This window comes from Amblyomma mixtum, chromosome 8 (genome assembly GCF_055824585.1).
Source record: "Amblyomma mixtum isolate Tamu chromosome 8, ASM5582458v1, whole genome shotgun sequence".
In the NCBI taxonomy this organism is placed as follows: Eukaryota; Metazoa; Arthropoda; class Arachnida; order Ixodida; family Ixodidae; genus Amblyomma; species Amblyomma mixtum.
In genome coordinates, this window is record NC_143019.1 from 21116757 (window position 1) to 21143641 (window position 26885).

The following is a 26885-nucleotide window of genomic DNA, read 5'->3' on the forward strand; positions in this document are numbered from 1 at the left end:
CTTGCCCTTTGAACGCAGCGCTTCTCCCCCGGGCCCCTGTGCACCTGCGCAGCTTTGCTTCGATGCGCGAAGCCCCTAAGAGATCACGTACGACAACGAAGTGTACGTGGCATTTATGTGCTTTTTGCAGGCGTTATTAGAAATCGGAAATTATAATTCCGTGCATTATCAAACGCACAGCGCGACTGATATCTTGATAAACATTGAGAAGGCACTGGCAGCAGTTATTTTTTGTGACTCGTTTGGAGACCAACCGTTGCTTGCATGCCGGTCGCGTAGGAGGGCTTAGAGAGTCTCGTTAAATCTCGTTAAGTCTCGTACGGTGCCCGGATGTTCTCGTTTCAGAGCCCGGATGACTCGATTTCAGTGCCCGGATGACTCGATTTCAGTGCCCGATTGACTCGATTTCAGTGCCCGGATGAGTGGATTTCAGTGCCCGGATGAGTGGATTTCAGTGCCCGGATGATGGCTCTCGGTCTCGGCGTGACGTCACCACACTGCCGACAACGGGGGCTAAAAGCATTTCATGCTTAATATGGCTTTGGAACATAACATGTGTGCATCACCAGACTGCGAGGGATGTGTCCATACTATGTCCATTTGCTGTACGTGAGTGCTGCAGACTAACACAGTCTCTTTCCCAGAGCCGCTCGAAGCTGCAAATCAAGCTCCGTCACATATCTTCCCTACTTAGACGAGGGAGAAAGCAATGCTGCTAGTGAACTATGCACGTTTGGTGTAGCGTTTGCAACACAACGAGTTTCTATCAATATTCCTGGCGGTAAATAATCAGTGGTCTGCTGAATATAATCCCGCACAAAACCCGGGCATTTGATACCAAGGAAGGATGCCCCCACAAAAAAATAGATCATTGTAAGTGTTAAATGTTCGTCGGGTTCGGGGAACCGCCTACGATGAGTATGGGGTAGCGGTAGTTCGGCAAGGAGCATTCGTCGTACCTACCTCATGCTGTGAAATGCTGCGTCACCCAGTCACATTAAATACTCGATTTTAAAATGGAATGGTTCCGTAAGGACACGCAAGTATACAGACGCAAGCACGTGTGCATATACATTCATGCACCTACATAAACCAATACGCTTCATTATACACGAACGTACCATCTTTGCAAAAGGTAACCCATAAAAAAAGTGTGCTTCTCGGTCAGGTAGTTCTCGCGGCACACCTAAAGATCAAAAGACCTCGAAAGGTGAAAAGAAGGATGTTCCTTACTTTAAAATGATTTAAAGCCTAAGGGCTGCCAAAAGTACATCACTATACTGCTGCGAACGCACCCGCTTGCTTAGTTACTTCTGGCAATGATGGCGAATACTACCGATACATTCGAAGTTGGTTTAAATTTTGTCCTTTGTGCTCTTTTCCAGAGCCGTTTGCAACAGAGTAAGTAGACTGAAGACTTCCTATGCCACTTTCACATCAGGCGTACTTGTTTAAAGATGGTCACATCCAATCAGGAGGGATTGGGAGCAGCCTTAATTTTGTATTCTATGTCGTCTGCTTTCATCATTCTGCTGTCGATGAGAGATGGCGATGCCAGTACAGCTACTGTGAAACTGTGTTTCCTAGCCTGCAATCGTCGCTTACTATGCGGAATTCCAGCCAATTTTGACCAAATCAGACGTGCAATTCTTTCAAGCGTAGTATAAAATGAGCCTGAATTCCCACGGCCACCTGAATTCCCAGGGCCACCTCTTGCGAAATTTCATCTTGAACAGGGCATTCACTTAGTCAAGTCAAGCGTTATACGGTTCTATCTGAGCGACGCAGTAGTCTGTACACGTCAGACAAGAATGTGAGTGGCCTCATTACGTAACTCTTTCCTTCCTAAGTCTTTGTGAAGCACCGAAGGGCTCAACCCGTCCTGGTTCGTATTTGCAGGGCGCCTGAGAAGCACACCAACCCCATGTGGCCGCTGACCGCAGTGCTCGTCATCACGATGCTCGTGGGGATAATCATTGTGCTGCTCTTCAGCCGTGGAGGTAAGTGCAGGCTGCGCTGAGTACAGCTGTGGCCAACATGCCAGAGACGCTAACAAGAGTTACGCTTTTCAGAAGAGAGAAAAAAAAGAACTGTCCCAGTTGCCCTGATAGATGCCTACCTGTTCATTCTTGAATCAGAATCCAATTACGTGAAAAATTCCTAATAACGAAATGCTTGGAAAGCGCAAAAAGATCACTCAGAGGCACTGGCCTTTGTGCTGTTGTGTAGATTGGTTTGATTTTATTTGGTTTATTGGGGTTCAACGTCCCCAAGCGAATCAGGCTATGAGGGGCGCCGTAGTGAAGGGCCCCGGAAATTTCGATGATATCGGGTTCTTTAACGTGCCGATGATTTCTGGCTGCGTCGCCCTCATTACAAGTGCTTTTTCCTCCATCAAATTCACATTGAACAATGCAAAGCAGAGGGTTCCAGGTATGCGTTTGAAGACAGAAGGCTTCAGGAGGTTAAATTCCTGGCGCAGAGGATTGCATGTCGGCGTCTTCTGAGTATAAAACGTGTAACAGTAAATGCAAGGTCTTTTATTTCGCTATTTGCACAGCGCTAGCTGTTTCAGGAAGGTCCTAGTGCATTCGCGTAGAGCGTCGATCTTGGTCGCCCGCACCCTCGCCCATCCGGACAGCGGCACCGGTGGTGGGGCACAGCGCGTTTGCGCCGCAGGAAGAAGCAGAAGAGTATTTCTTTTGAGGCGAAAAGGGCTGGGACAAAAGCAAAAAAAAAAAAATAATAGCTAAGGAAAGGAGGCACAGTATGTGCAAGGGGCATGGAGTGCGTATGCGGCGACAATTTCCGCCGGAACAGTGAGCGACGCAGCAGCGCAGATAGGAGGCGTCGATTGGCGCCACAGCGGTCGGAAGCGACGGAGCGGCACTTATACGGGGCAGCTCCGAGCTTAAATAAAACCTATGCGCTGACCTGACGGCCAGACCTGGAGTGCAGACGCTGTAGGTGAGTCGCGCTAAGAGCACTGCCACGCCTGAAGCTGAACGACAAAGTGAGAAGCTGGTGCTCGTGCGGCGGCGTGTAAGCGAGAGGCAAAACCACGGAAACATGAAGGCTGGTGTAGTAGTGGGCGCTCTCACAACGTATGACGCTTTCCCAAAGCAAGTAAGAAAAGAACTCAAAAGCAAATGGATGACCACGACACACAACCATCTAATGCTGGTCACTGGTATTAGCCCGAGTGTTATAACTCCTTAGGCTGGCTTTCGTTATTTGCAGTCAGGGCCCGATCCGCAGGAGCATAGAAATTTTCTAACCATCCTTCCTCTCTCATACGTGCCGCATGGTAAGAGTGCTGTTATGCATTCTGAACAGCACGAACTTGTAAACTTGGTCACTCAATCTGTACTGATATACTTTTGGACTGGGAAATTGCTTTTGTGCCCACCTTTCTTCTTGTCCGCCGTCTTTTGGCGCTGTTTTAGCAACGTTTAGTTTGGGAAACAGTTTGCTGCCATGTTTAATTGAATGCACCGTTAACTTCTCTGCATTCGGCTTGCGGAGTTGGTGCAATGCGTTCGCATTCCCTTGGCATAGGGCAGTGAACGATAACTGTTGCGCTCGCATCTGCGACTGCCGGCGTTCTCGTATACGCACAGTACGCGCTGCAGTGGTTTAATGACGACACGTTGCAGTTTCTGCACTTTGCGTATGGGGTGAAACGGTAATCGCTAGGGTTATAACCTTCAAATCGCGTTGAGCAACACGAAGCGACAAAGGCCCTAATGACAGCCTTTATAGAGTCGTAGTAACTTGCTGTCTATTTCATGTGTACGCGCGAAACTGTTTCTTGCAAATACAACGTCGTGTTATTTTAACTGTTACCACCTTAGTACTCTGTGTAAGGAAAAAAAAATCTGAAGATGTTGCTGGTCCCGACTACCTGAGATGCACGTTTGCTGCCCATGATTTCTCGTCGTCGCTTCATCAGACAGTACATAGCCATACGCCCATTTTTATGCGAAGCATACTACTTTAGCTACCACTTCAGCCCTTCACCGTGGTTATGCGCCTCCAAATCACGTGACACGATCATGCCACACCACGTGACACGATGACGTCACGGCAGTGGAGAAACGGGGGCTGAGTCTGCTCGGTTGACGTATCCTCGAGCTAACTCGTCTGCTGCCACGTTGCCCCTCATCCCCTCATGTCCCGGAACCCACACTATACTATGTTTAGTGTTTTTGTGTCTTCTCGTCGTGTTTAGAACATGATTGGCGATGCTGTCGATCCTGCCTCTTGTGTAGTTTCTACATGCTTGTTTGGAGTCCGTCACTATAGTGAGGTTGTGTCCTGTTGCGTTGCCGTGCGATATTGCCAGAGCAATGGCGGCTTCTTCAGCTGCTTCTATGTTTGGGTTGGTTATCGTTGCGCTGGTTATTTCTTGCCCTCCTTCGTCTGTTACAACGGCGATTGTTTTGCGTTGGTATCGGTACTTTGCTGCGTCCGTGTAGACTACGTTGGGATTGTCGCTGAGTTCCCTGGTGAGTGCTCGGACTCTGGCTTGTCGTCTTTCATGATGTAAATTCGGATCCATGTGTCGTGGTATTGGTCTTACCCAGATGTTGTTTCTGTCTTCATTATTAATCTGTTCCTTGTCTCTTTGTGTACCTAGAGGTAGCCGTAATTTCTCCAGACTCAGCACTTTGCACCACAGGCACCTTTGACCCAGTTACCCCCACGTACTCAGATATAGTCGATCATTACAGGGGTCAGCGGAAACGCTACCCAGCCCCACACAAAAGGCTCACCAAAGAGGAGGCGGTAGACTGGCGCAGACTACAAACCGGTACCTACCCACACCTTCACAAACTACACAAGATTTTCCCTACACAATATGCAGACGAATGTCCGTGGTGTCAGGGTAAACCTACACTAGAACATATCACATGGACCTGCCCTAAGGCAGACTTAGAGCCAAGAATAAACCCGAGTGTGATGCAGTGGGAGCACTTGCTGGCCAGCGAGGACGAGGAAGCGCAACGATTCCTTGTGCGCCGAGCCACGATGGCAGCAGTCAAGTGCGGCATCCTGGACCAAGGATCGAACACGGCGCCCAGTGACCCGTAAGGGTCAAGAACACCTTAAATTTATCAGCAATAAAGTTTTTTCCATCCATCCATCCACCCATCCACCCAAACTGGGGCCCGCCGTCGCTGTGCGCCTCCAAATCACGTGATACATGACGTCACACCACGTGACACGATGACGTCACGACAGTGGAGAAACGGGGACCCACCGCCCACCTCGCGCCGTCGCTGTGGTTGTGCGCCTCCAAATTTCAATGCCAAAAAAAAAAATTCGCCGCCCCCGGGAGGGCTCGAACCTCCAACCTTTCGGTTAACAGCCGAACGCGCTAGCCGATTGCGCCACGGAGGCGGGGATGGGATGAGTCGTCTAAAAAATGGTTCTGTATCATGATCACTTGCAATTGTGTCATGCTCGCGAGTGCGTTATGGTGATTGTATTGGCCATTGTTTTGATTAATCTTTCAATTACTTTAGCTAATATTACTTAACTCAGATAGTAGTTCATTGCCTAAATGCCTCCTAAATGTACCGCTGTAAAGAAAAAAGGTTTAGTAGTAGTCTTCAACAGTCGATTATTGATTTCTTTCGCATGCTAAACCGGTCTTAAGTGTACGGCCGAAGGAGGTTGCTCAGGATCGCGAGCGGTAGGGCAAGATCATTCTTCGTAGGATCATTTCTATAGGATGACGTCGAGTCGCAAGTCGCGATTGCGGAACACACTCATCCACGATGAGGAGTCGAGGGTCTCTGCCTGAGCGCGAAGCTTGCTACGGGACTATGGGTTCCGACCCGGGTCCCTGCCATTGAGGACCGTTCCCCTAGGCTTAATTATCTAGTGGGAGGGCGGAGACTCAGTCTGAGTGGTTGAGTGTGCATTTTTTAATCGAACCGAAAATAAGAACTCATGCCATTATAATTAGCGAGGGCAATAATGCAAAGCTCTTATGCCGTCGCGACTTCCGGTGGATGTGATGTCATAGCGTTCTCTTTGCTATATCGATATTTTAGAGCGCAGCTCTTTGGCGTCCGTTCCTGGGTTTCGCGTCGTCGTCGGCGTTGTCGTCGGCCTCGTAACCAGCTCCGCCCCCCTTTCATCCGCAGCTGGGGTTGACTCACTATCGGCGTCAGCGGCATCAGTCAGTCGCTGCTATCTCTTCCCTCCTCCCTTTATCGTGTTGTCCGCTTGCTGCGCGCGCTTCTGCCCCCATCGTTTGCCGCTGGGTGTACACGCCGCCCCCCTCCCCCCTCTTCCTGCGAGTCTCCGGTTGTCAAAGCGCCGGCTCGAACTTAATTCCTTTCTTCGCTCCTCCTCCAATGCAACCCCTGTGCGGTGGCAATCAGAGAGCCAGATCGGTGGCGGCGGATCTGTATATGTGCACCGCCCGAGCCGAAATTGCCGCTGCCGTTCGCCACTGCGAAATTATCTGCCAGTTCTTTCTGAGCCATGAGCGAGACGACCGATGGAAGTCCTCCGTCTGCTAAAAAAAAATTCTGTGATAGCGCATACATGTGTTGCTCGATTTCTTTGCCTCAGTCTATCGAAAAGGTGAAACAGCTTATCTGCTGCGCTCAAATTTCGCATTAGGAAGTAACGTAATCGTCGGTAATTTTTTTGCCTATAATTAATTACTCTGAAGTCTCCGAACTTTGCTTCTAGGTTCATTTTTTTCCTCTATCAGAAGTAACCATTGGATTTCTTTTATGCGAAGCATACTACTTTAGCTACCACTTCAGCCCTTCACCGTGGTTATGCGCCTCCAAATCACGTGACACAATGATGCCACACCACGTGACACGATGACGTCACGGCAGTGGAGAAACGGGGGCCCACCTCGCGCCGTCGATGTGGTTGTGCGCCTCCAAATCACGTGATACATGACGTCACACCACGTGACACGATGACGTCACGACAGTGGAGAAACGGGGGCCCACCTCGCGCCGTCGCTGTGGTTGTGCGCCTCCAAATTACGCGACACGATGATGCTTCGCATTCTCCAGGCTTAACCAAGTTAAGCCTCAGCCATTTTTTCTTTCGATGGACGCAAGCCGTCTTCATCCTAATTTGGTAGGCACCAGAACTAAACTGTGCGTTACGCAGTTTTCCGACGGCGCGCAGCAAATGACCGCCACCAGTGAGGGTCACAAAAAAAAATTTAAGGGCACACTTAAGCTAGCTTTAAGGGTATGGCACGATAGAGTATTGAGTTAACTGCCAAATATGCAGACGGTTATTCGCTACTTTGCATTCATAGATCCCTGCGAACCGTCATTATATCAACTTCTAACGAGGGGCCTTGTCTGGTCCAGGTTGCTCTTCCCGAGCGATCAATCAATAATTGCACTGCCACCTTTCATGGAGGGCAGTTTGATCCCTATCTTATGGCCAGGTTGTGATGACGCTGCATGGTCACGTGACCTAGGTCGCCCACCTGCTTCCTAGGTTACTCTCTGGGCCCCACCTGCAAGAATCATGCTAGTGGTTTTCGCTCACAACGCCGACAACACCGACACCGAATTTTCGGGACACCGGTGCCTTTAACGCTGTCGCGTTGCTACGCAAGATCACGATTTCATCTCGCTATAATCGCTTAATTGTATGCAGCGTTTGCTGCAGTTTTTCAAAACAGCTTCAGTATCCCTTTACGCGGCTTCCAGCTCAGCTGCTCTTTTACATTTTTTGTGTACTTCTAACGAGTCAGAAACAATAAGTACGGCCGGAACTGAAATAAATTCCTACCCGGCGTGCATTGGTTGCCTTTCAGGGGGCACCGACACCGCGTCGTGGGGCCACAAGAAGAAGCACTGCCCAGACGCGACCGGTGAACACCAGTTGGTGCCCTCCACGACCCAAGCCACGGAGGCACATCGTGCAGCGAAGAAGCACACAAAGCGCACCCCGGAGCCCTGGTGCGACGAGGACGGAGAAGAGCCACCCTGCCGCACCAGACCCGGAGGCGAAGGGACTACGACCCCCGCTGCCGAGACAGAGGCCAGCGACGCGGTGCCAGAGTCGGCGACCGTCACCACGGTACGATGCGGACCGGTCGACGTCTCTTTGGCAAATACATCAGTGTAGTGCACTCCAAGTACCTTTAACGGTGTGTGTGTCTCGATCACTAGAGGGATTTGAAATCAATTTTAATTATTAGCGTGAAGGCATTATACTGCTCTTTCACGTCAGCAAAAAGTGTCCGCAAAAGTTGTCCGCACGATTACGTCGTTCTCTGAAGATAAATGTGTGAAAGTGTGATTGTGACAGGTTGTGCGCGATAAAATGTTGCAGTGGGATAATTTGGTTGATGAGTTGTAATTATTGATATAAATAAACGTGAAAAACGCGAAAAATACACTTATACGTCAAAATAGGCAAGGACGTCGATATTGCACGTGGACGTCAGAACAGCCACAGACGTCGATATAGTATGAGGACGCTTAGCTTTCGCATTGCTCCAATGCGGGTCGCTGCAGTGACCTCAAAGTTTTTTAGATGGTACGGTAACAGGAAGATGATACAGATTAGGCGGACAAAGAGGCCGGGTATATGTCGGGACATCCTATGCTATAGGGTGCATTGGTGTAATACACTGAAACCAAAAGCACTCGCGTTCACATACTCATTCTGTGTGAACGTAACACATCTGAGCTCAGGTGAGGTCTATGCATTGCATGTGTCCTCTGTGGTCAATAGTACAGGAGGGCCTTGCATGGACACTGTCATTCAAATCAGTCCTGGAGGGAAAAGTTTCATCCTTTAACCCAGCGCCCTCTAGAATCAGCCGTTATCCCTTATTTATAAGCACCTGCGTTAGAAGGAGGTGGCAGTTCGTGCATTATGCTGTAAGTACAAAGAGGAAGCAACCGTTGGGACTTTACTGCAAAGTAATATGAAATATTTTGTGACAATCAGCACGAGCCTTGCGTGGCATGTTGGTTATAACGGCCCATGCGCTTTTAACGAATTTACACTGAGTAATGCTGGCAGTCGAGCTATTTAGGCTCTGGTTTTGCAATCAGCCTACTAAAACGCGTTGCGGAAGAGTACTCTTCCTTTTGCTTCTCATTAAAGCCAACAACATGTAGTCTGTTCATTTCATGTGCACAGCCCAGTATTCTGACATCCGCTGCTTATTCCATTATTCTAGTGCTTTCTGGGACCAAGAAGCAACTGCTACGGCATCAATATCGCACTCGCCTCTAATACTAGGGAATGTAGTCAGTTTGTAACGCACCTGAGCTCTATTACCTGTGCGGGTGGTACAGCTATTGTCAGAATACTTCCCCAAGAAGTCTTCTTCTATGGCCTCTAGTGTAGGCGGCTTGTTGCAACCCTGCAATTCCTTAGCTCCGGATGGGGGAGGACGGGAGTTCCTCTCTCCGTTTAGTAGATTTGAACGTTGCCAGTGCAAAACGAGCCACGCTACCTGGCCCTGAACAGAACCTCGTGAGCTGTGTACTTTTAGGTAAGGTAACCAGGACGTCTAGCAGGTAGGAGAGAGGCCGAATAGATCAGAGTTAACCCATAACGATGGTATGGTTTGGTTTATGGGGTTTAACGTTCCAAATCGACTCAGGCTATGAGTGACGCCGAAGTGAAGGGGGCTCCGGAAATTTCGATCACCTGGGGCTCTTTAACGTGCACTCACACCGCGCAGTACACGGGCCTCTAGGTTTTCGCCTCCATCGAAATTCGACCGCCGCGGCCGGGATCGAACCCGCGTCTTTCGGGTCAGCAGTTGAGCGCCATAACCACTGAGCCATCGCGGCGGCCCATAACGAAGCAGGTTCGGCGTCAGCCGTAAGGAGTAAAGACTCAACTTCGGAAATTCTCCCAGTAACATAGAGTTACTGATCTATACTATCTCATCACTCAACTTAAAGGTTAGCTATCCCACGCTAAGCCTTACCGTCATATAATTTACACAAGTGTAGCCAGCATATGACAGCTAATGAGGCAGAAAGCAAGGATTGGAGACTGTGAAGTATGACAGAGAGACTGTTTGCCATCGGACCCACCGTGGCTTTACCATTGCAGGGGAAGGCGCCAGAGAAAAAGTCGACGGAGATACAGGCAGTGGGATCAACTCCAGGAAGCGGCACGGCGGCCACCACCCCAACCACGGTCTCGACGACGACGCTCAAGCCTGGCTTCCCTGCCGTGGAGGACGAGCCCCTCCCTCCCGTGGTCGAACCCAAGACTCGGAAGCCGCTGCCGACCAGGAAGAGCACCCGGCAGAGCACCACCACTACAACCAGTGAGGCAGGCCAAGAGCAGCACATGACGTTTGTAATGAGATCAAGTGGTTGCGTGCGGGGTTTCATATCGCGGAGCTGCACTTCCCCTACGAGGGACGTGGTGGTGGAGGACCCTGGATTCACAGTGGCCACATGGAGTGGCATCGCACAGCGCATGGAGTTTTTGCACCTCATCTCCGTTTAAATCGGGGGTATCTAAATCCGAGGGCCGGATTGCAGGTTTGTAAAGGCGATGAGGGCAGAAAAAGAAATGAAGAATGAACAAAAAATGTATGCAGCAATAATGAATAATGACAGGCTTGAGGTATAAATGTCTATGTTTGTTTTACTTTTAACACTTGTATTCAACTTGGCATGCCATTAGGAAACAATCGCATCTTGTAACAATAAAAACAATATATGCAACAAAGCACTGGATTCGACAATTGTATTTATCGTCAGGCGACGTTGAATGCTTTTTTTTTCAAGAAATAAGTTACTAATATCTGTTTGGTAGAAAGTGGTGTTTTGTGGAAACAAGTACGTTAAATGCTGAAGTTTACGGGGTACCAAAGTTGAGTTATCACTAAAGTCACGATATTCCACCACCACATATTTCAGGCACGTTGCAATTTTTGAGAAGAGCCAGGAAGGAAAGAATGCTACTAAAAGAGGCAATGAACGCAGCATGCTTTTCAAGACCTCCCGGCGCAAAGTAGCTCATATTCCTTCCTGTTGTGTTCAAACTTCTGCCGCTCGGATGTAAACCGTCGAAGGGCTGCATCGCCGAGGGGAATGGTCCGTCATCAAATAATACAGTACCTATCCCCTTTTTGGACACTGCTCTGTGCGTGCCTTTTGAGCCTGTCACGGAAAATGTAGTAACAGACTTCTCAAATTGTGATTATAAAATTGCGGAAAGTGAAATATCATTTGTTCACAGACGGCTGCAACTCCCGCCTTTAAGCATGCCTGAAGTTTCTCCGAAAAACTGCCTTTACACGTTGCCAATCCCCTTATGCTTGTGGGCATTAAAATTTACGGTTGGTTTATGGTTTATGGGGTTTAACGTCCCAAAGCGACTAAGGCTATGAGAGACGCCGTAGTGGAGGGCTCCGGAAATTTCGACCACCTGGGGTTCTTTAACGTGCACTGACATCGCACAGTACACGGGCCTCGAATTTCTCCTCCAAAGAAATTCAACCGCCGCTGCCGGGATCGAACCCGCGTCTTTCGGGACAGCAGCCGAGTACCATAGCCACTGAGCCACCGCGGCGGCTCCATTAAAATTTACGTTTTCTGATATCAAACAGTAAGTGCCAGGCCAGCGGTAAGGGAAATTCTAGGACGAATACTTTATATTTGCTGTTTGACTAATAATTGTTATGAGCCCCGCCGCGGTGGCTCAGTGGTTATGGTGCTCGGCTACCGAGCCGAGAGACGAGGATTCAGTCTCGGCCGCTGCGGTCGAATTTCGATGGAGGCGAAATTCTAGAGGCCCGTGCACTGTGCGATGTCAGTGCACGGTAAAGAACCCCAGTTGGTCGAAATTTCCGGAGCCCTCCACTACGGCGTTTCTCATAGCCTGAGTCAAATTGGGAAGTTAAACCCCATAAACCTAACCTAATAATGTGATGAATATTATGTTGATGATAAAAGTGGTGGTGCTTTTTGGCGGTGCTGTTGGTGGCGGTGTACACCAACGGACTTTTTTAGAAGTTCGGCACAGTGTATGTTGTATTCCGTGCGATTCATTGGGACCGGCAGAGATGACCTTGCGCGAAGTCCTAAGCAATATCTCTGCACTTTATTTTTACAACATTGGTATCCTATTCTTTAAGATTCTTCATCATCATCTCCCGCTAAGCATATTTTCTCCCGGCACGATCATGAGCAACATCGTCACACGTTTTGCGCTGCGTAATAACTTTTTACTACCTAAGGTCAGAACTAACTACGGGAAACAACGCCTTCATTTTTCATCGATATCATTTTGGAACTCTTTGAACGTAGACATCAAACAAACTATGCGCTTTCTTTGTTCAAGGTCAAATTAAAGCTTTTCCTTCTTAATGTGTGATTTTTTTTATTGATTCTATGTATCGCGGCACCTGTGAGTGTTTTATTGTACATTCTCCTGCATTACATTGTTTGTATTTAAATATTTCAGTAACTCATATTACACTATGTACTTATATTTATTCTCTGCATTGCTAATTAATGTGTTGTCCATTTTGTATTTTGTTGCTTATTGAAATTTATTTTCATGGGAGGTACCGCCCGCGGTCTTTTACCATGGGGCATCTCGCTGTATACGCTTGTAACTTTGTTTGAATTCCTCAATGAACTTTCAACTTCAACTCATTCTCTTGTTCGATGACCTCGGTGCAGCCCCCCGAACGCCCCTGGTGTGCACAATGGGCGGCAGCGCCACAGTCTTCACCTCGTACCCGGCGCCTGGCGTGTGCAGCTACGTGTTCTTCACGCACGTTCTCGTCTCCAACGGGAAGCTGCGAGGTTCCGAAGGTGGCGGCGCCTGGCGGAACTTTGTGCGCATGCTCAGGGGCGAAGAGTTCTCCGACTACCACGGCGGCGTGTCCTTCGACGCGCGGTCAGTGCGCAGAGGACGTCTGTGCCAATCATTCACTTGGCTATAACCACTAACTTTGTTGCTATCTCTATTATTACCTTTTACTATTTGTTACTATATGTAGCTGGATGTAATCTAATTAGTGTTTCGTTATCGGCTGTAATACGTACAGTCTTTCTCAGAAGTAACCTGGCTGCACGTTTTTCTTCTCAGTTTTATATTAAAGCTATTATGCCAGCCCTCAAGCTCTAAATTTCTGTGCGGTAAGAACCCCTGGTCTCACCTCCAAAGAACTTTTTGATCTTCAGGGAAGACGTAAGGGGTCTACTATACGAATGAGAAGCAAACTATGCAGCCTGGTTACTTTTGACAAAGACTGTACGTCTTTATGAACTAAAATTTGCATTGACGTTTTCAATCTTCTGACGGATCCCAATCAAGTTGTGCTCGAGCTGTACTTCAGTGCGTTGGGACCTCTTTCTTAGTGCGCAGGAGCTTCTTGCCTAAGTTGCCCTATGACGATTCGGGCAATTACTAAACTTTATATTTTATGCCATGCAGGTACGTGGCCCCCGCATCCTTGGACGACGATATGGTCAAGCAGGAACTGGGAGACCTGGCCTGCAACAATATCAAGCACTACGGCATTCTCAACGTTGTCACTCGCGCCAGCCACATAGCGCTCTTGGTGGCCAACGTTGGTCCGGTGCTCGCGGTGAGGACGGCGGGAAAAAAAAGCACGAAGCACTCATTCCTTGCCTCTTGAGGAGTTCTGTGAGGTTTAGTGAGTGGATGTAAATTCTGGTGAATGGTGGTCGGGTTCCTGGTTTCAGTTCGATGTAAAATAGCTTTAGCCGAAGGTACCTTCCCTTAGGACAGACGCGTCTCTGTCTTTGACAACTAACCCAGTTTTGAAGAACAGCAGGTAGCATTGTAACGTATTGCCGTAAAGGCCTTCTGAGTGACAGGTGCGTCCTTGTACAAAGGAAAGAACGCTAGAACACGTTTGGGTGTGTTTCGGGCTGACCACCGCGATCTCTAGTGAAAACATTTGGTTTAAAACGGTCTGGATGTAAGCATATGTACAGTTAAACTAATAGGATTTCATCGTCATTTTTTGCCTTCCTGGTCGCAGCTGCTTTGGGAGCTGCGAAGTACAGAATTCCGTCGTTCTAGACATGCGTTTTGCTATTTGTACCTTTCGGCTGCATTGCAGACACTGAGGAAGCTTCAGGAAGGCGACCGTTCCAGGCACATTGTGGTGGCGGCGGGACTTTGGAACTACAATGACACCGCAGCATGGACCATCTACCAGGCGCAGTTCCGGCTCCTCGCCAGGTATGCGAGTGGACGAAAAATGCGCGGGAACACACGTTGTCAGCTTGTATGTCCTAATACTGTTCCCATTTTTAACAGAAACATAAACTACGCGACAGTGGTAGCTCTACTTGAGAAAACAGACGCATCACGAAGAGCGCAGACGAGCCGGAAAAGGCATACGCTATTCAAGAATTGCACTACAAGCTTGCAGTATAGACTGCCATGTATCTACCGCGGCGACTTAGTGGCCATGGCGGTAATCTCTTAAGTCTAAGGTTTCAAGATCGGTCACGGCCCTGGTGCCTACATATTGGCGGAGGCGAAATTATAAAACGATGGGCCTCCACTACAGTGGGCGACAAGATGGCTTTGTATTAACTGCTTGTATCGCACTTCGTAGGTTCAAAATTTATCTACACCAACAGATCTGTAGGGTAGTTCATTCAAGAACTTAATATTTTTTGTCCATAAAACTTGTGGCCAATGCGCATACTTAAGTTTCATCTGTTTTTACACAACTGCTTCTTATGCATCTTATCTGCTAAATATGTTTGGTTTGGTTTTGGGGGGTTTAACGTCCCAAAGCGACTAAGGCTATGAGAGACGCCGTAGTGGAGGGCTCCGGAAATTTCGACCACCTGGGGTTCTTTAACGTGCACTGACATCGCACAGTACACGGGCCTCTAGAATTTCTCCTCCAAAGAAATTCTAGCCGCCGCAGCCGGGATCGAACCCACGTCTTTTTGGTCAGCAGCCGTGCACCATAACCGCTGAGCCACCGCGGCGGCTAGATAGATATGTTTATGTGCTTGCTAAGACTTTATGCGAAGCAACAGTGTGCTGTTGTTTCTTCGGTGCGATGAACTTACACATTTATCGATAAGATCTGGTACAGTATGCATTTGTTCTTCCTGACCCACAAACTGACGCTACCATGTGCTACCATGGAAAAAGAGTTTTTTTTTCCTTAAACGTCATTTTTCATGGCAACTGGCTTTTACGCAGTTCTTTTTAGGGGTTATTAAAAGTAAACATTAGTCTTTTCATTAACTCTCCCGAATAGACATTTTTGACTAGAAGGAACTGCAGTACATTTTAACGGCACATTCCAGGAGGATAAGAAATCGCTGGGTGGTCGGTTCTTCTAGTGAAGTGCAGCTGAACGAATGGGAGTAAGGGATGAACAGTACTGCGCACTTTGGACGCTGCCCTAATACGAGAGATTTATTTGAAGGCGAAAGCCTTTAATGCCTCATCGTTGTCGACAGAAGGTTGCCAGCAGAGGTGTCACGCTTTTCGGTGGGTCGAAAATGTTATGACGTCAGTGTGCGGATTCGAAGTAATGAGGTCACCCACGGATGCCTGACGACCCCTTTTGGAGCACACGACAACTAATAAAATAGCTGTCGTCCGCTCCGACAGGGGGCGTAAAGCGTCCGTGGGTGACCACATTACATACCTCATTACTGCGAACAGAGCCATGGATACAACCGAACTCATCGAAGCAGAGAGAGAGTCGTGCTAAAGAAGCAGTCAGAGTTTGCAGTCAAAGTGTAGTTGTAATGTGTAATCAAAGTGTGTAGTCAAATAAAGCACTAGTACAGCACAAACAGTCTCGCAGTCAATGCCAAACAGTGTGCCAGGAAAGGCTTTCGCCTTGCAGCACTTTAGAGAGCCAAAGTGCCCCCTGATTTTTTTTGTTCTGCTTTGCAACAATTGCGCAGCTTCGACATCGACGTATTGATCTCCATCAGCAGCGTGCAGACCATGGAGACAGACAAGCAGTGCGTAGCCGCTCCGCCCACCGTCTGGAATACAACCAGCGCCGCCTACCTGGGCTTCGTGAGTGGGAATAAGAGGCGCAATGCGTACGGCGCGAGACCCAAATATCAAGCAGGGTTAGGAGCATGATTTGGGTCAGCGCGGTGCAGTCTTCGATTATTCACGCATTGGCATTTAGACCTTTATGGTGTCGTATGTTTATAAACATCCGAAGACTGTGGTAATATCGTCAAGCATTCTAGAAGCATGCATTTAATTATTCCTTGTCCAGTTCCCTATGTTCTGTACTTCTACTATTGCACACCTTGTTCTGTAATACCTTGACACTGCTTAGTTTCGTGGTGCAATGACTTCAGCACGTCTGCAGTGCTGCTGAAGCAGCCAACCGCACCATCCGACAACGGTTACATCTACAAGGTAGTGAGCCTAGCTTGTTGTGGAATGCGCTGCGTGTCGTCGTGGCCACTACGTTTCTGCGCTAAAAAATCGACAGAAAAAATGACAGTGCAACGACACCTGTGTTTGCGTTTTCGGCAGACTACATCCCAAGCATTATGTGACGTGCGCCTGTTTTTGGGTGTAGGAACTACGCCATATAGATTAGAGGGCACAAAGCATTTGCCTTATGACATAGCTAGTCCTGCTCGTGGTCTAACTATAACACAAACCGGCCTTTCGCTGTGGTTTTAGACTGGCTGCGCCTGTAGGCACCTCGCCACGCAGGCTGTAGTTGTCAGCTGCGTTTTAGGTGCTGCAGCACAACGTGAATGGTAATGGCATGCATCGACAGCAACGCACGTGTCAATACAAATCTCCTTTCTTGTTTTCGAATTGAGCCTGTAACTCAAGCTAAGCCTTGGACACATTCCTTTTGCTTGCAGGACAAGCACGCGACCCTACTCCAGGCGTCGGAACCGTACCCGCGCCAGGATCTCTACGTGGGCCTGTCGTTCGAGATGGGCGTCTTGCTGTACCGGCTGCAAGATCCCTCGACGCCACCTGAAAGCACGGCCTACGCTCCGTGCTCCCAGTTCACGCTGGTCGGGTACGAACAGGTGCGTGGGCAAATGTTACATCCGGCCGCGATGCGCTGAGCAGGACACCCCATTTCCACCCCTATGCTTGAAATCCAGAACAACTTAAACCATGCGTAACAGAAATGTGAAACGATGAACAAAGAGGTACAAATGTGCTGGCGCATAGTTCCTCACGAATGCGTCATTTCAGCCCACGTGCACTTGCACAGTGCAAGGCTGGCCGCAAGGAAGAGCAAGAGTGTAATAGTTCCCTTGTGTCCCTGAATGCCCCTCATAAAGATCCCCTTGTGAGCACAGCTTCCTGATGGTCAAATGTTTTAGGGGAACATTTGACCAACACTGTTCCCACTTCGAGTTATTAATCAATTCGCTCTCGCCTTAACATGAGCTTGCCTTCCCGGTTAACTCAGTTGGTAGAGCGACTGCTCCGGTAAAGCGGTGGTCCAGGGTTCGAACCCCGAACCAGGACGAATTTTTCTTTAACTACGAAGTTTCTGAGAAAGCTGTACAGCTTTCCTTTGTAGCCGTATGGCTGCGCTCGGGTGGATGCCAATAAGTAATTACTCCCTTATTACAGCTTCCTGATGCGCTTAATTTGCTAAGAATTCTGAGGGCCGTACATAGCATGATTCCAAGGCGTCATCTATTTTTTTTCCCCAACATCCTTCGCGGCTATGCTTGGAAAATGCCGCGTGCCGTTCAGCGTCATGTCACTGAATAAATTTAGCACAGCGGAAAAATGACAGCGTAGACGTACACCGGAGAACTTGTGCCTGATGTACAGTTGCACAGTATGAAGCAAGGTAGGGCGCACAGCTGCTAGTGAGCGTGCTCAGAAGGCATAGGTGAATTAGGAACACGACTACGCTAGTACATCTCAACTATGCTAAAACCCTATATTGTTTTACAGCTCGACGGAAGATTGGGCCCTCAGTTCTTGTTAGTGGTGTGCACGTCCTTGTTAACGAAACTTGACGATTTAAAGTAGTAAATTCGCGACAAGTATAAACTACCACCACATGCACCTGTGAACTGCACAGAATTGACTCGAATGGAATGTTGTAGCGATATGGCTGTGTACCTTGTCTTCCACAAAAGAGAGCTCTTTTTTTGCGTGCAGGTCTGTGACCCGAACGTGACCCTGAGGCGAATGGACCGTCTTGATGTGGAGTACGGAGCGACATCGACATCTGTTTTATTCTACGACAGCTGGGAGACTATCAAGCGAAAGGTAGAGGACGCGCTTGACATGTCGAGCGTTCTTGACGGTATTTTTATTTGTTTTTAGTTACTTATTTTTTTCCTTGGCTACAACGTCACCACAATGTTTCTGAGGTAAAAAATCGACTGCAAAATGCCAGTGTAATGACAACTGCGTTTGCGTTTCAGCCAATTGCATCTAAGTCTTATGCGACGTGCACTAGTTCCTGGCGTGAGGAAGTACGCTTTAGAGATTGCAGGGGACAAAGCATTTGTCTCATGACATTGCTAGTCCTGCGTCCTTGCATGTGAGAAAATAATACGCTGTAAGCCATGATGGTTTATGGTTCAGGGGGTTTAACGTCCCAAAGCGAGTCAGGCTATGAGGGACGCTGCAGTGAAGGGCTCCGGAAATTTCGGCCACCTGGGGTTCTTTAACGTGCACTGACATCGCACAGAACACGGGTCGTGAGAGGACTAAATATGTCAAGGGGGTTAGTCACTTTTATTATAAAATACGTCGCCGACTCTATACTGTTGGTCCATAAAACCGCGGCCACTACTCTCTGAGGTTCTGAATAACTAGCTGCAGTCCCTTTGAAAATTCATCCGAATACTGCGGTTCTTGTGGTCCTATGTTATTTATCCATTTTCGGCATGATGTGAACAAGAGCTGGAAAACAAGGAGCTTCACTCCTCTCATCGCTTTTTTTTTTTTGGGGGGGGGGGGAGGGTTCTCTACGTCCGTATAGTCGCACATCGAGCAGAAACTCAAGGATGACACCAACGACGCCTACTAGGGTGTGGGATACGCTTTCCTGATAAACTCAAGAGAAAAGCGACTCTCAATCGCGGTTCGTGACATGCAGAGCAGAAGTTTTCGTGGACGACGTCCCGAAAACGTTTGTGCAACAAAAATGACAGCTTGGATCATTGAAGTTCTGAAAAGGTAACCTTTCGCAACGAAAAAAAAAAAACTAATTGTGAATACCCACAGTATTCCACTGCACAGACGGAATTTACCTCGAGTCCGGCGCAGGAATTGAGCTTTCAGCTAACACGCACCGAAGTTGAGTTCGCAGTCTCTATACCCATATATAAGAATACAGCGAGTCGTATGGAATAAAACGCGGTCTATGCGCTACATGTCTACGTACGCGCTACAATGTTACTTGTTTAAAATACCATCGTTATTACTGCTAATTGTACCTCTCTGTGATGCTGCTTGTTTTTTAATCAAGTTAGTATTAATCTACCGGGGGACCCGTGACAGTCGCTTGAGTTTGGGACGCTCGCCTGTATACTGAATTTATGTAACCAATTTGGTTTGGTGTATGGGGTTTAACGTCCCAAAGCGACTCAGGCTATGAGAGACGCCGTAACCAATTTGTACACAATAAATTCTTATCTTATCTTAAACATGGGAGAGGCGACACTGACGATTACAACGAACAAGTCCCCCTTGCATCAGACTTTCGAGTTCCTTTCAGTCTCGTGTTTCGGAAGTCCTGGCTTCTGCCCGTAGGTGACGTTCTTAACTGGCTCTGTTAGGCTGCCTCGATGTTCACTTCGTTGTTTTGAGTGATAGAAACTGCGCCATTTTGGGTCACCGGCTCAAATTTGCGCAGCCTGAACTTCATTTACTTCTAAATGTCCTCTTTGGGTCGTGTGGCTTTAAAATTGTCTGATACGTCTGCCGCGTACTCGTATAAGACTATCTTTAGGCAGGCATCTAAAGGCTTCCTTTTTATGCAAGAGCTGCACGCAATCGTTAATAAATCAAATGGTGTCTGCTAAGTAAACAATGCTTGTTACCACCTTAATTGCATGGAAGAAGGCTATAATTATATGATACATTTGTGTCTGACAATATAATCTTGGAGACAGGGACATACGATTTCGCCAATGCTATTAACCGCCTGTTTACAGGGGGTATTTCGAGGCCTGAATTGGGAACAGCTGGGGATCAGTTAACAGAGAATACCTAAGTAATCTGCGATTCGCTGATGACATTGTCTTCCTAAGTCACTCAGGAGATCAGCAGCAAAGCATGATCAGTGAGTTAGGAAGGCAGAGCTGGACGGTGGGTCTAAGAATTAACATGCAGAAAACCAAAGTAATGCTCAACCGTCTAGCAATAGAAATACAATTCAGAAATGGTAGCGACGTGCTGAAGTGGTATGGGAATAGGTTTACTTAGGTCAGGTTGTGACCGTTTGTCCGGATTATGAGAGGCAAATAACTAGAAGAATAAGAATGGTATGGAGCGCATATGACAGGCTCTGTCAGATTATGAATGACCATTCACCAGTAACCCTCAAGTAAAATGTATACAACAGCTGTATGTTACCGGTACTCACATTTATGGGGAAGAAACATGGAGGCTAACGAAAGGGGTTCGGCGAGCTATGGAAAGAAAAATGATAGGAGTAAGGTTAAGAGACCGGAAGCGGGCAGAGTCAGTGAGGGAACAAACACGGGTTAATTACATCCTAGTCGAAATCAAGAGGAAGAAATGGGCTTGGGGCAGAGCATGTAATGCGAAGGCAATATAGCCGCTGGTCCTTAAGGGTAACGGAGTGGATTCCAAGAGAAGGCAAGTGTAGCAGGGGGCGGCAGAAAGTTAGGCGGGCGGATGAGATTAAGAAGTTTGAGGGGATACGGTACCCGCAGCTGGCAAAGGCCACAGGGTTAATTGCAGAGACATGAGAGAGGCCGTTGCCCTGCAGTGGGTGTAGTAAGGCTGATGATGATGATGATGGTTCACCTAAATAAAAACTTGACGCAGTAGTTTTATTCCGCCTCTTTGTTTGCGGAACCGAAATGCGACCTTTCACAATGGCAGCCAAAAGTTGCAAAGCTCTGTCTCCAAGTAGAGATAGTCGCGTATTTGCTAGATGGACGCTGAAAACAGAAGCCGTAAACAGAGCGCGGCCCTCTTGTGGCAGGTGGACAAGGTGAAGAGGCTCCAGCTGCGCAAGAACATCGCCTGGATGCTCTTCGACACGCACCTCTCTGACGTCACCTGGAACTGCACGGCGCCCGACGAGCGAGAGAAGCGGCTCAGGGAGTACGTGGCCACCTCCGGATGACGTCTTCCGTAGCACTCCGCAGAAAAAAGGGCGAATACTAATATATATATATATATATAAATAAATACCTCTCGTACGCTACGCGCGTATTTTTGGGCGCATCCGAACCGAATCCACAATTGTTTCATCTTGGATTTGAGCCCGAACTTTCTGAACTGTTCGGGAAACGGTGCAGTCCACATTTAAGGCGAAAGCCTTTAAGGCCTAACCGTTGTCGACAGAAGGTTGTCAGCAGAGGTGTCCTGATTTTTCCAGTAAGGCCACAAAAGAAATCTTTGTGCACGTTTGGATTCGAACCGCCATCCTTCCGTTCCGCAGCCGAGCGTGCTAATGGTATACGATACTTCCTGCCAACGCATATGTAGTTCTCCTTGTCTAGGACGCTGGAGAGTGTTTGCAGAAAGGCGTCGAACCAGACGGATGCCTTCCAAACGCCCTCCAGTGTCTCCAGCATTTAAGATTCACAAACAATTGTGTGCCTAATTATCATCTTTACCACACATCAGTGACACAAGCAGACACACCGCACTAAAGGCTTCCGCCTCATTGACCTTTAGGTCAACAAAGTGCCCCCCAGAATTTCTGGCGACCCACCCGACATGTGTTTTTTGTGTGTGTGTGTGTGTGGGGGGGGGGGATGAGGGGCTAGGATGATAAGCAGTGTGATGCGTTGTCGGAGCTGCAAACACAATTTTGAGCCATTTGAGAAAGTTGGAATTAAGCACTACGCATGTTCCCAGAGTGTGCACTAAGCAACCCATTAACATATCTAGTGTGTAGCGGTATTTTAAGCGTAAGCGGGATTGGGAGAGAGAGAGAGAAAATTTTTATTTTTCAGCAGAAGTCCGAGCCTTCTCGGCAGGGAGAGAAGAGGCCCCAGTTGGTTCAGTAAGAAGCGAGGCACTGGAAGACAGAGCATGTCGGCGACAGTGTGGGTGAATAACTAGCGGTACGGGTCTTATTTTTTTATTATTATTTATTTATTATTTATTTTGTTTATCAAATACTGCCAACTGCCTCTTGGCAGTCAAAGCAGGAGTGGATACATTGTTCTTGAACAATTGCTAAGGTGAGTTTAACAGCGGCAAAGAAAACATGCTATTGACAATGAGCCACGAAGGAATGTGCACAATCAAAAAATAGAAAAAAAAGAAAGAAGGAATACACTTTGAAAGGCGGACGGCAAAGCAAGAAGCGCTGTAAAGAAATACTTGCTGCATGATAGATAAGGTGACACAGCCGTAACAAAAGATTCAACTGAGGGCATGTCAGCTACCTCATAGGGTAAGGTGTTCCACTCGGCTGTGGTTCGAGGAAAGAATGATGAACGGTAGGCGTTAGTTTTAACCTGCGGCATTGCAATTGTTTTGCTGTGCTTGCCTCTCGTTTTCCAGATAGCAAATTTGATTTCTTCGAAGAGCTACAGAGCTGTCACTAACACACGTGCGGCCATTCTTTTTAATCCTAAAGGCTGCAAGAATTTCACGTGCGACCTGATCGCGAGTTCTGCTTAGAATACTGCTAAGCACTGTCTCACACTCCCAATCTTTACAGCGGGGAGGCCAATTTGATTCCCCTCCTCCGTTCTCTAGCGATTTCTCATGCTCCCGCGCCCTGTCAATGATGCAACGTCCCGTCTGGCCTATGTATAGACCCTTCCACATGTCAGTGGGATTTCATTCACCACGCTGACGGCGCAGGAAACAACAGACTTGGCATGCCTCTTATCGCACTCGGGTTTCTTCTTTTGCCCGATCTGTGAGTACAACCCACACAGCTTTATGGGTGCGGAGAACACGGCAGGTGCAGTGTTATACAGCCCCAGGGGTCTGCTTCTGAGCTCCGAAGTGCGGCACCTCTTGCATACTTAGGGACTCTAATTTCACGAAGGCGGGAAGAACTTAAGTCCACATGCTTCCCAAGCTTAGGACTATCAAATGTGCTCAAAAGCTCCGCTGCACGATTTGAAAGCAAAGCCCTTGGGCTGTATATTGTTGACAAATTCTGTACGTCGTAGCGGCTTGCCACGTTTTTAAAGCTGTGAACCACTCGGTGTATATAGGGGAGCAGTTGTGGTCGCCTAGTTTGCAGCTTGCTATCAGGGTTCTTCTTTCCTTTCTTTTCATTTTTTGAAGGAGGGCATTACGAAGGCTGTATTACTGATAACTTTCGCCGCATGAACAGTGTCCGTGAAGCGAGGAACGAGAGGCAGCTGGTATTGGGGGCATTGTCGCCTTGACGACCGGCAAGAAAAAAAAAGGGGGGGGGGGGGGGGGGGGAGAGCAAGCAAAAAGCGATAAGAGCGCGCATTCCGAGGGGCGGAAAAAGTCAGATCGTGCACACCGCCGAGCTAAGAGTGGACGCCTGGAGTGATGCCTCTTGAAATCTGGCAGTACACTGTGGTAGGCTTCTCCGTGGAGCTCGACTGGAAGCCCCTACGCTTCGTGAAACCCATTCCGTCGCACAGAGTATGCAGCGTCTGTGGACTGCTGCGGAAGAGGACCGCGTTTCTTCCGTGCGCACACACTCTGTGCGAGGCTTGCTACGAGCAGTGCGCCCAGGACGACGCCATTGTGTGTCCGCTGGACGGCCGTCGCTGTGACGAGGATGACGTCGAACTGAACGAGTTCCCCGTCGAGGAGCTGCTCAAAAGAAAGGCAAGTGCGAAAAAAGGAATGACTCTGTCTTTTGTGCAACTGTTCTGCGAATGTAGACCCTTGTTATAGAGGGCCTTTAATGAGCCCTGTGAGACGCTGGTGTCATTTTCTAGAGGCTTAAGCATATCATGCATGAAGTTTGATTTTTATCGTGGTTTCTTCTTCACGGCTCGAAAGGTACACATTCCTTAGAAGGACAAGGTAAGCTGTTGGGCGAGGAGGAAGGAAGCGACAAATTCCCGAAAGCTAGAGGTGCGCGTTCATGGAGCGCTTTAAACCTGATTAAAAGTGAGGCTACATGCAAAGCAGATGCGCTCGAACGTAAAAGGCGTAACTAACGCGGTAGGGTACCACAACGCTAAATGCAGAGGTCGTGGGTTCGGAATGCACTGGCGGCATGTGGTTGTCGATTCATTTCCGTTCTGTTGAATTATGTGATCTTTTATTGACCAACAGTGATCGACACCATTACTGAAAAAAATTCCCCTGATATTATGCGTTCTCAGTAATGCTTTTAACTGACGCAGCTGATGTTGGGAGAAATATCGAGCGTGAACGCCTCGCACAATGCGTCCTTAACCTCTCCGCCGGCATGTACGGTCGAAAAATTTAGCAAGTAACCATCGTTAAAATGTCTTTGTGGTAACTTAACTCTCAGCAATGAGAGGCCAGCCCTTGGCTTCAACGGAAGCTCGTACAGAACGGTCTTGCCTTCGTAGGTGGCGCGCTTGCGGCTAGGGGGCGCATCTTGCAGTGACATCTTGGCGCGCAGGTCGCGTGAGCTGCGCTGGTCACGTGATGGGCTTCAACTCCGACGCCAATCGCGCTAGAAGTGAACCGCTAAGAGTCGAGCTGTAAAATGTACCCCCTTCTGCTCATGCTGATTTCAAAGATTATTTTGCATCTTTCGCATCAATTGTAATGCCGGTTCTTTTTCGACTGTGTAAATTGAAAATCACGAACGTTCTTATAATCCCTCGGCATTCGCCAAAGCGCTTGGTTTCCAAAAGCCTGAACGTAAGTTACAAAAATAGTGCAGCAGAATTTTGTGTTTGTCTCGATCTTAGCGTTGTAAAAGCGCTGTGCGCTTTATCACTTGCAGGTCCAATGCTGGAATAAGGAAAGTAACTGCGGGGAAGTACTGCCTGCATCCAAGATCGTCCAACACTTCCATCGAGAATGCGGATACCATTCCATCTGCTGCCCCAAATGCTCGGCCGTTGTTCTTTGCAGCGACGTCTGCAGGCATTTTAGATCGGACTGCTGCACCACTGCTACGCCTGCTGCACCCGAGTGCGGAGGGGAGGCCAGCTGCAGAAACGGTGCGGCGCTTCTGGCATCGTTCAATCAAAGCTTAGAAGGACGGGCAGACGAAATGAAAGCACTTCTTGAGCGTCTTCTCGTCGGAAGCGGCGCCAATAGTGACCGGCTCAGTGAAGTTGTTCACGGCGTGAACAACTGCCAAGAAGCACTGAGTGAACTGCGGAGCGGTATTAACGCTCTGAATGACACCATGGGACGAGAAGTGGTCCAAGGAAGGACAGAACAAAGGGAGACTCAGAAAAAATGCTTCAATGAAATAACAGGGTTTAGGAAGGATACGAGGGAACGTTGGGTTGCCAACAGCGAGGGTATGGTAATTCTTTTCAACCGCCTGGATAGACTGGAAAAAGCAGTGATAGGCGAGTCGAAAGAAGCGGCCGGGGAGATCCTTGAAAAGGCTTCCCAGATTTTAGGTGGAATAAAGGAGGTTAAGGAAGGCATGACCGAAAGAAAGAATGCAGGAGACTGCAGCGACGGAGTGTTGGGACACTGTGAAAGGCAGGTGAGGCGCTGCGAGTTTTTCGTGAAAAACTTCCAATCCCTCCGAGAAAAAGCTTTTAAGGATGGGTGGTCCCAGTACAAAGGAGATAAAGTATATCTATGCGGCTATTATATGTCACCTGGATTGCTACTCATTCAAAATGCAACGCGAAAAATGTCACTCCATGCTTGGTTCTGTTTGTACAGTGGTGCCATGGACGACGCTCTTCAGTGGCCGTTAAAGCCAACAATAAAACTGTCCGTTGTGCACCCAAATGGAGGGGCGGAACGTGAGCTCATATACTACTTTTCTGGTAATGATCCTGTTTGTCAAAAGCCGGTAGCATCAGACGATTCTGCGGGACTTCATACCACAATTGCGATTGACCTCGATGATATCATCAGTGACGGCTACGTGAAAGATGACCAGATCAGGGTGAGATTCGAGGTGCTGCCCTGATTATCCCCGGGCCGAGAACGGGGGGGGGGGGGGGGGGGGAAGACAGCTTAGACGCATTTATGCGCGTGCACCTGGCAGCAGTTTTTGTTAAGCTCCAGATTTCACACCGTGACCAATAAAGAACGCTGCTCGTTCATTGCTGCCTCTGACATGCCCCTGCCTGTGTTTATTGCCTAGAACTGAAATATTGTAATGAGACAACTCGCACAATTAGTGTGAACGGCCGGTCTTTGTTCAAGCGGTGCTGCTCAGCAGGCCAGCGTTCGCAAGCGCGCTCCCGATAATGATGATGTCCTCGGGCTGAATGGCACATACCCACGGCGGGGGATTGGCCGAGCTTCGTCAGCTTCGTCTTCTATCTTCTTCGTATCCTTCGTCGGCGCTAGCCGCTGGGGCAGCAAACCCCAACTCTCTTTATTACATATATATAAAAGATCACTGTTCTAGGCTCTCAGACGCGGAATTTTGAAATCTAAAAATGATGTTGTAGCAGGATTTCCGGGGAAAGGAACTTAGCGACAGATAGCCAAAATGCCGGTCCGAGCTTCGGTCATCCAGCCAGCGATCTCGCGCCGCGCGCTAGCGGAGCGGCGGCCGCCGCTGCTCATCTTCCTCTTTACAATCACCCCCGGGCTGAAGGCGAAGCCATCCTGGCGAG

General features: G+C 48.4%; 2 protein-coding genes and 2 non-coding genes across 4 annotated transcripts; 3 read left to right on the top strand and 1 right to left on the bottom strand.

Annotated features, from left to right (window-relative positions):
- The first annotated feature begins 1924 nt into the window (after nucleotides 1-1924).
- On the top strand, nucleotides 1925-21307 carry LOC149331630 (uncharacterized). The gene is made up of 10 exons (XM_089557385.1): nucleotides 1925-2000; nucleotides 7817-8082; nucleotides 10087-10306; nucleotides 12678-12897; nucleotides 13438-13591; nucleotides 14093-14214; nucleotides 15921-16038; nucleotides 16860-17033; nucleotides 18136-18246; nucleotides 21164-21307. The coding sequence occupies exons 1-10, from the start codon at nucleotides 1925-1927 to the stop codon at nucleotides 21305-21307; spliced, it is 1605 nt and encodes a 534-aa protein (XP_089413511.1).
- Nucleotides 5330-5403, bottom strand: TRNAN-GUU (transfer RNA asparagine (anticodon GUU)). Its single transcript has one exon. It is a non-coding gene; the product is annotated as a tRNA-Asn (tRNA).
- LOC149331632 (small nucleolar RNA U3) lies at nucleotides 5706-5919 on the top strand. Its single transcript, XR_016285372.1, has one exon. It is a non-coding gene; the product is annotated as a small nucleolar RNA U3 (small nucleolar RNA).
- A 2372-nt stretch (nucleotides 21308-23679) lies between the features above and the next one.
- On the top strand, nucleotides 23680-26230 carry LOC149331633 (uncharacterized). Its single transcript, XM_089555531.1, has 2 exons — nucleotides 23680-23964; nucleotides 25067-26230. The coding sequence occupies exons 1-2, from the start codon at nucleotides 23680-23682 to the stop codon at nucleotides 26225-26227; spliced, it is 1446 nt and encodes a 481-aa protein (XP_089411657.1). The 3' UTR covers nucleotides 26228-26230.
- The last annotated feature ends 655 nt before the right edge of the window (nucleotides 26231-26885 follow it).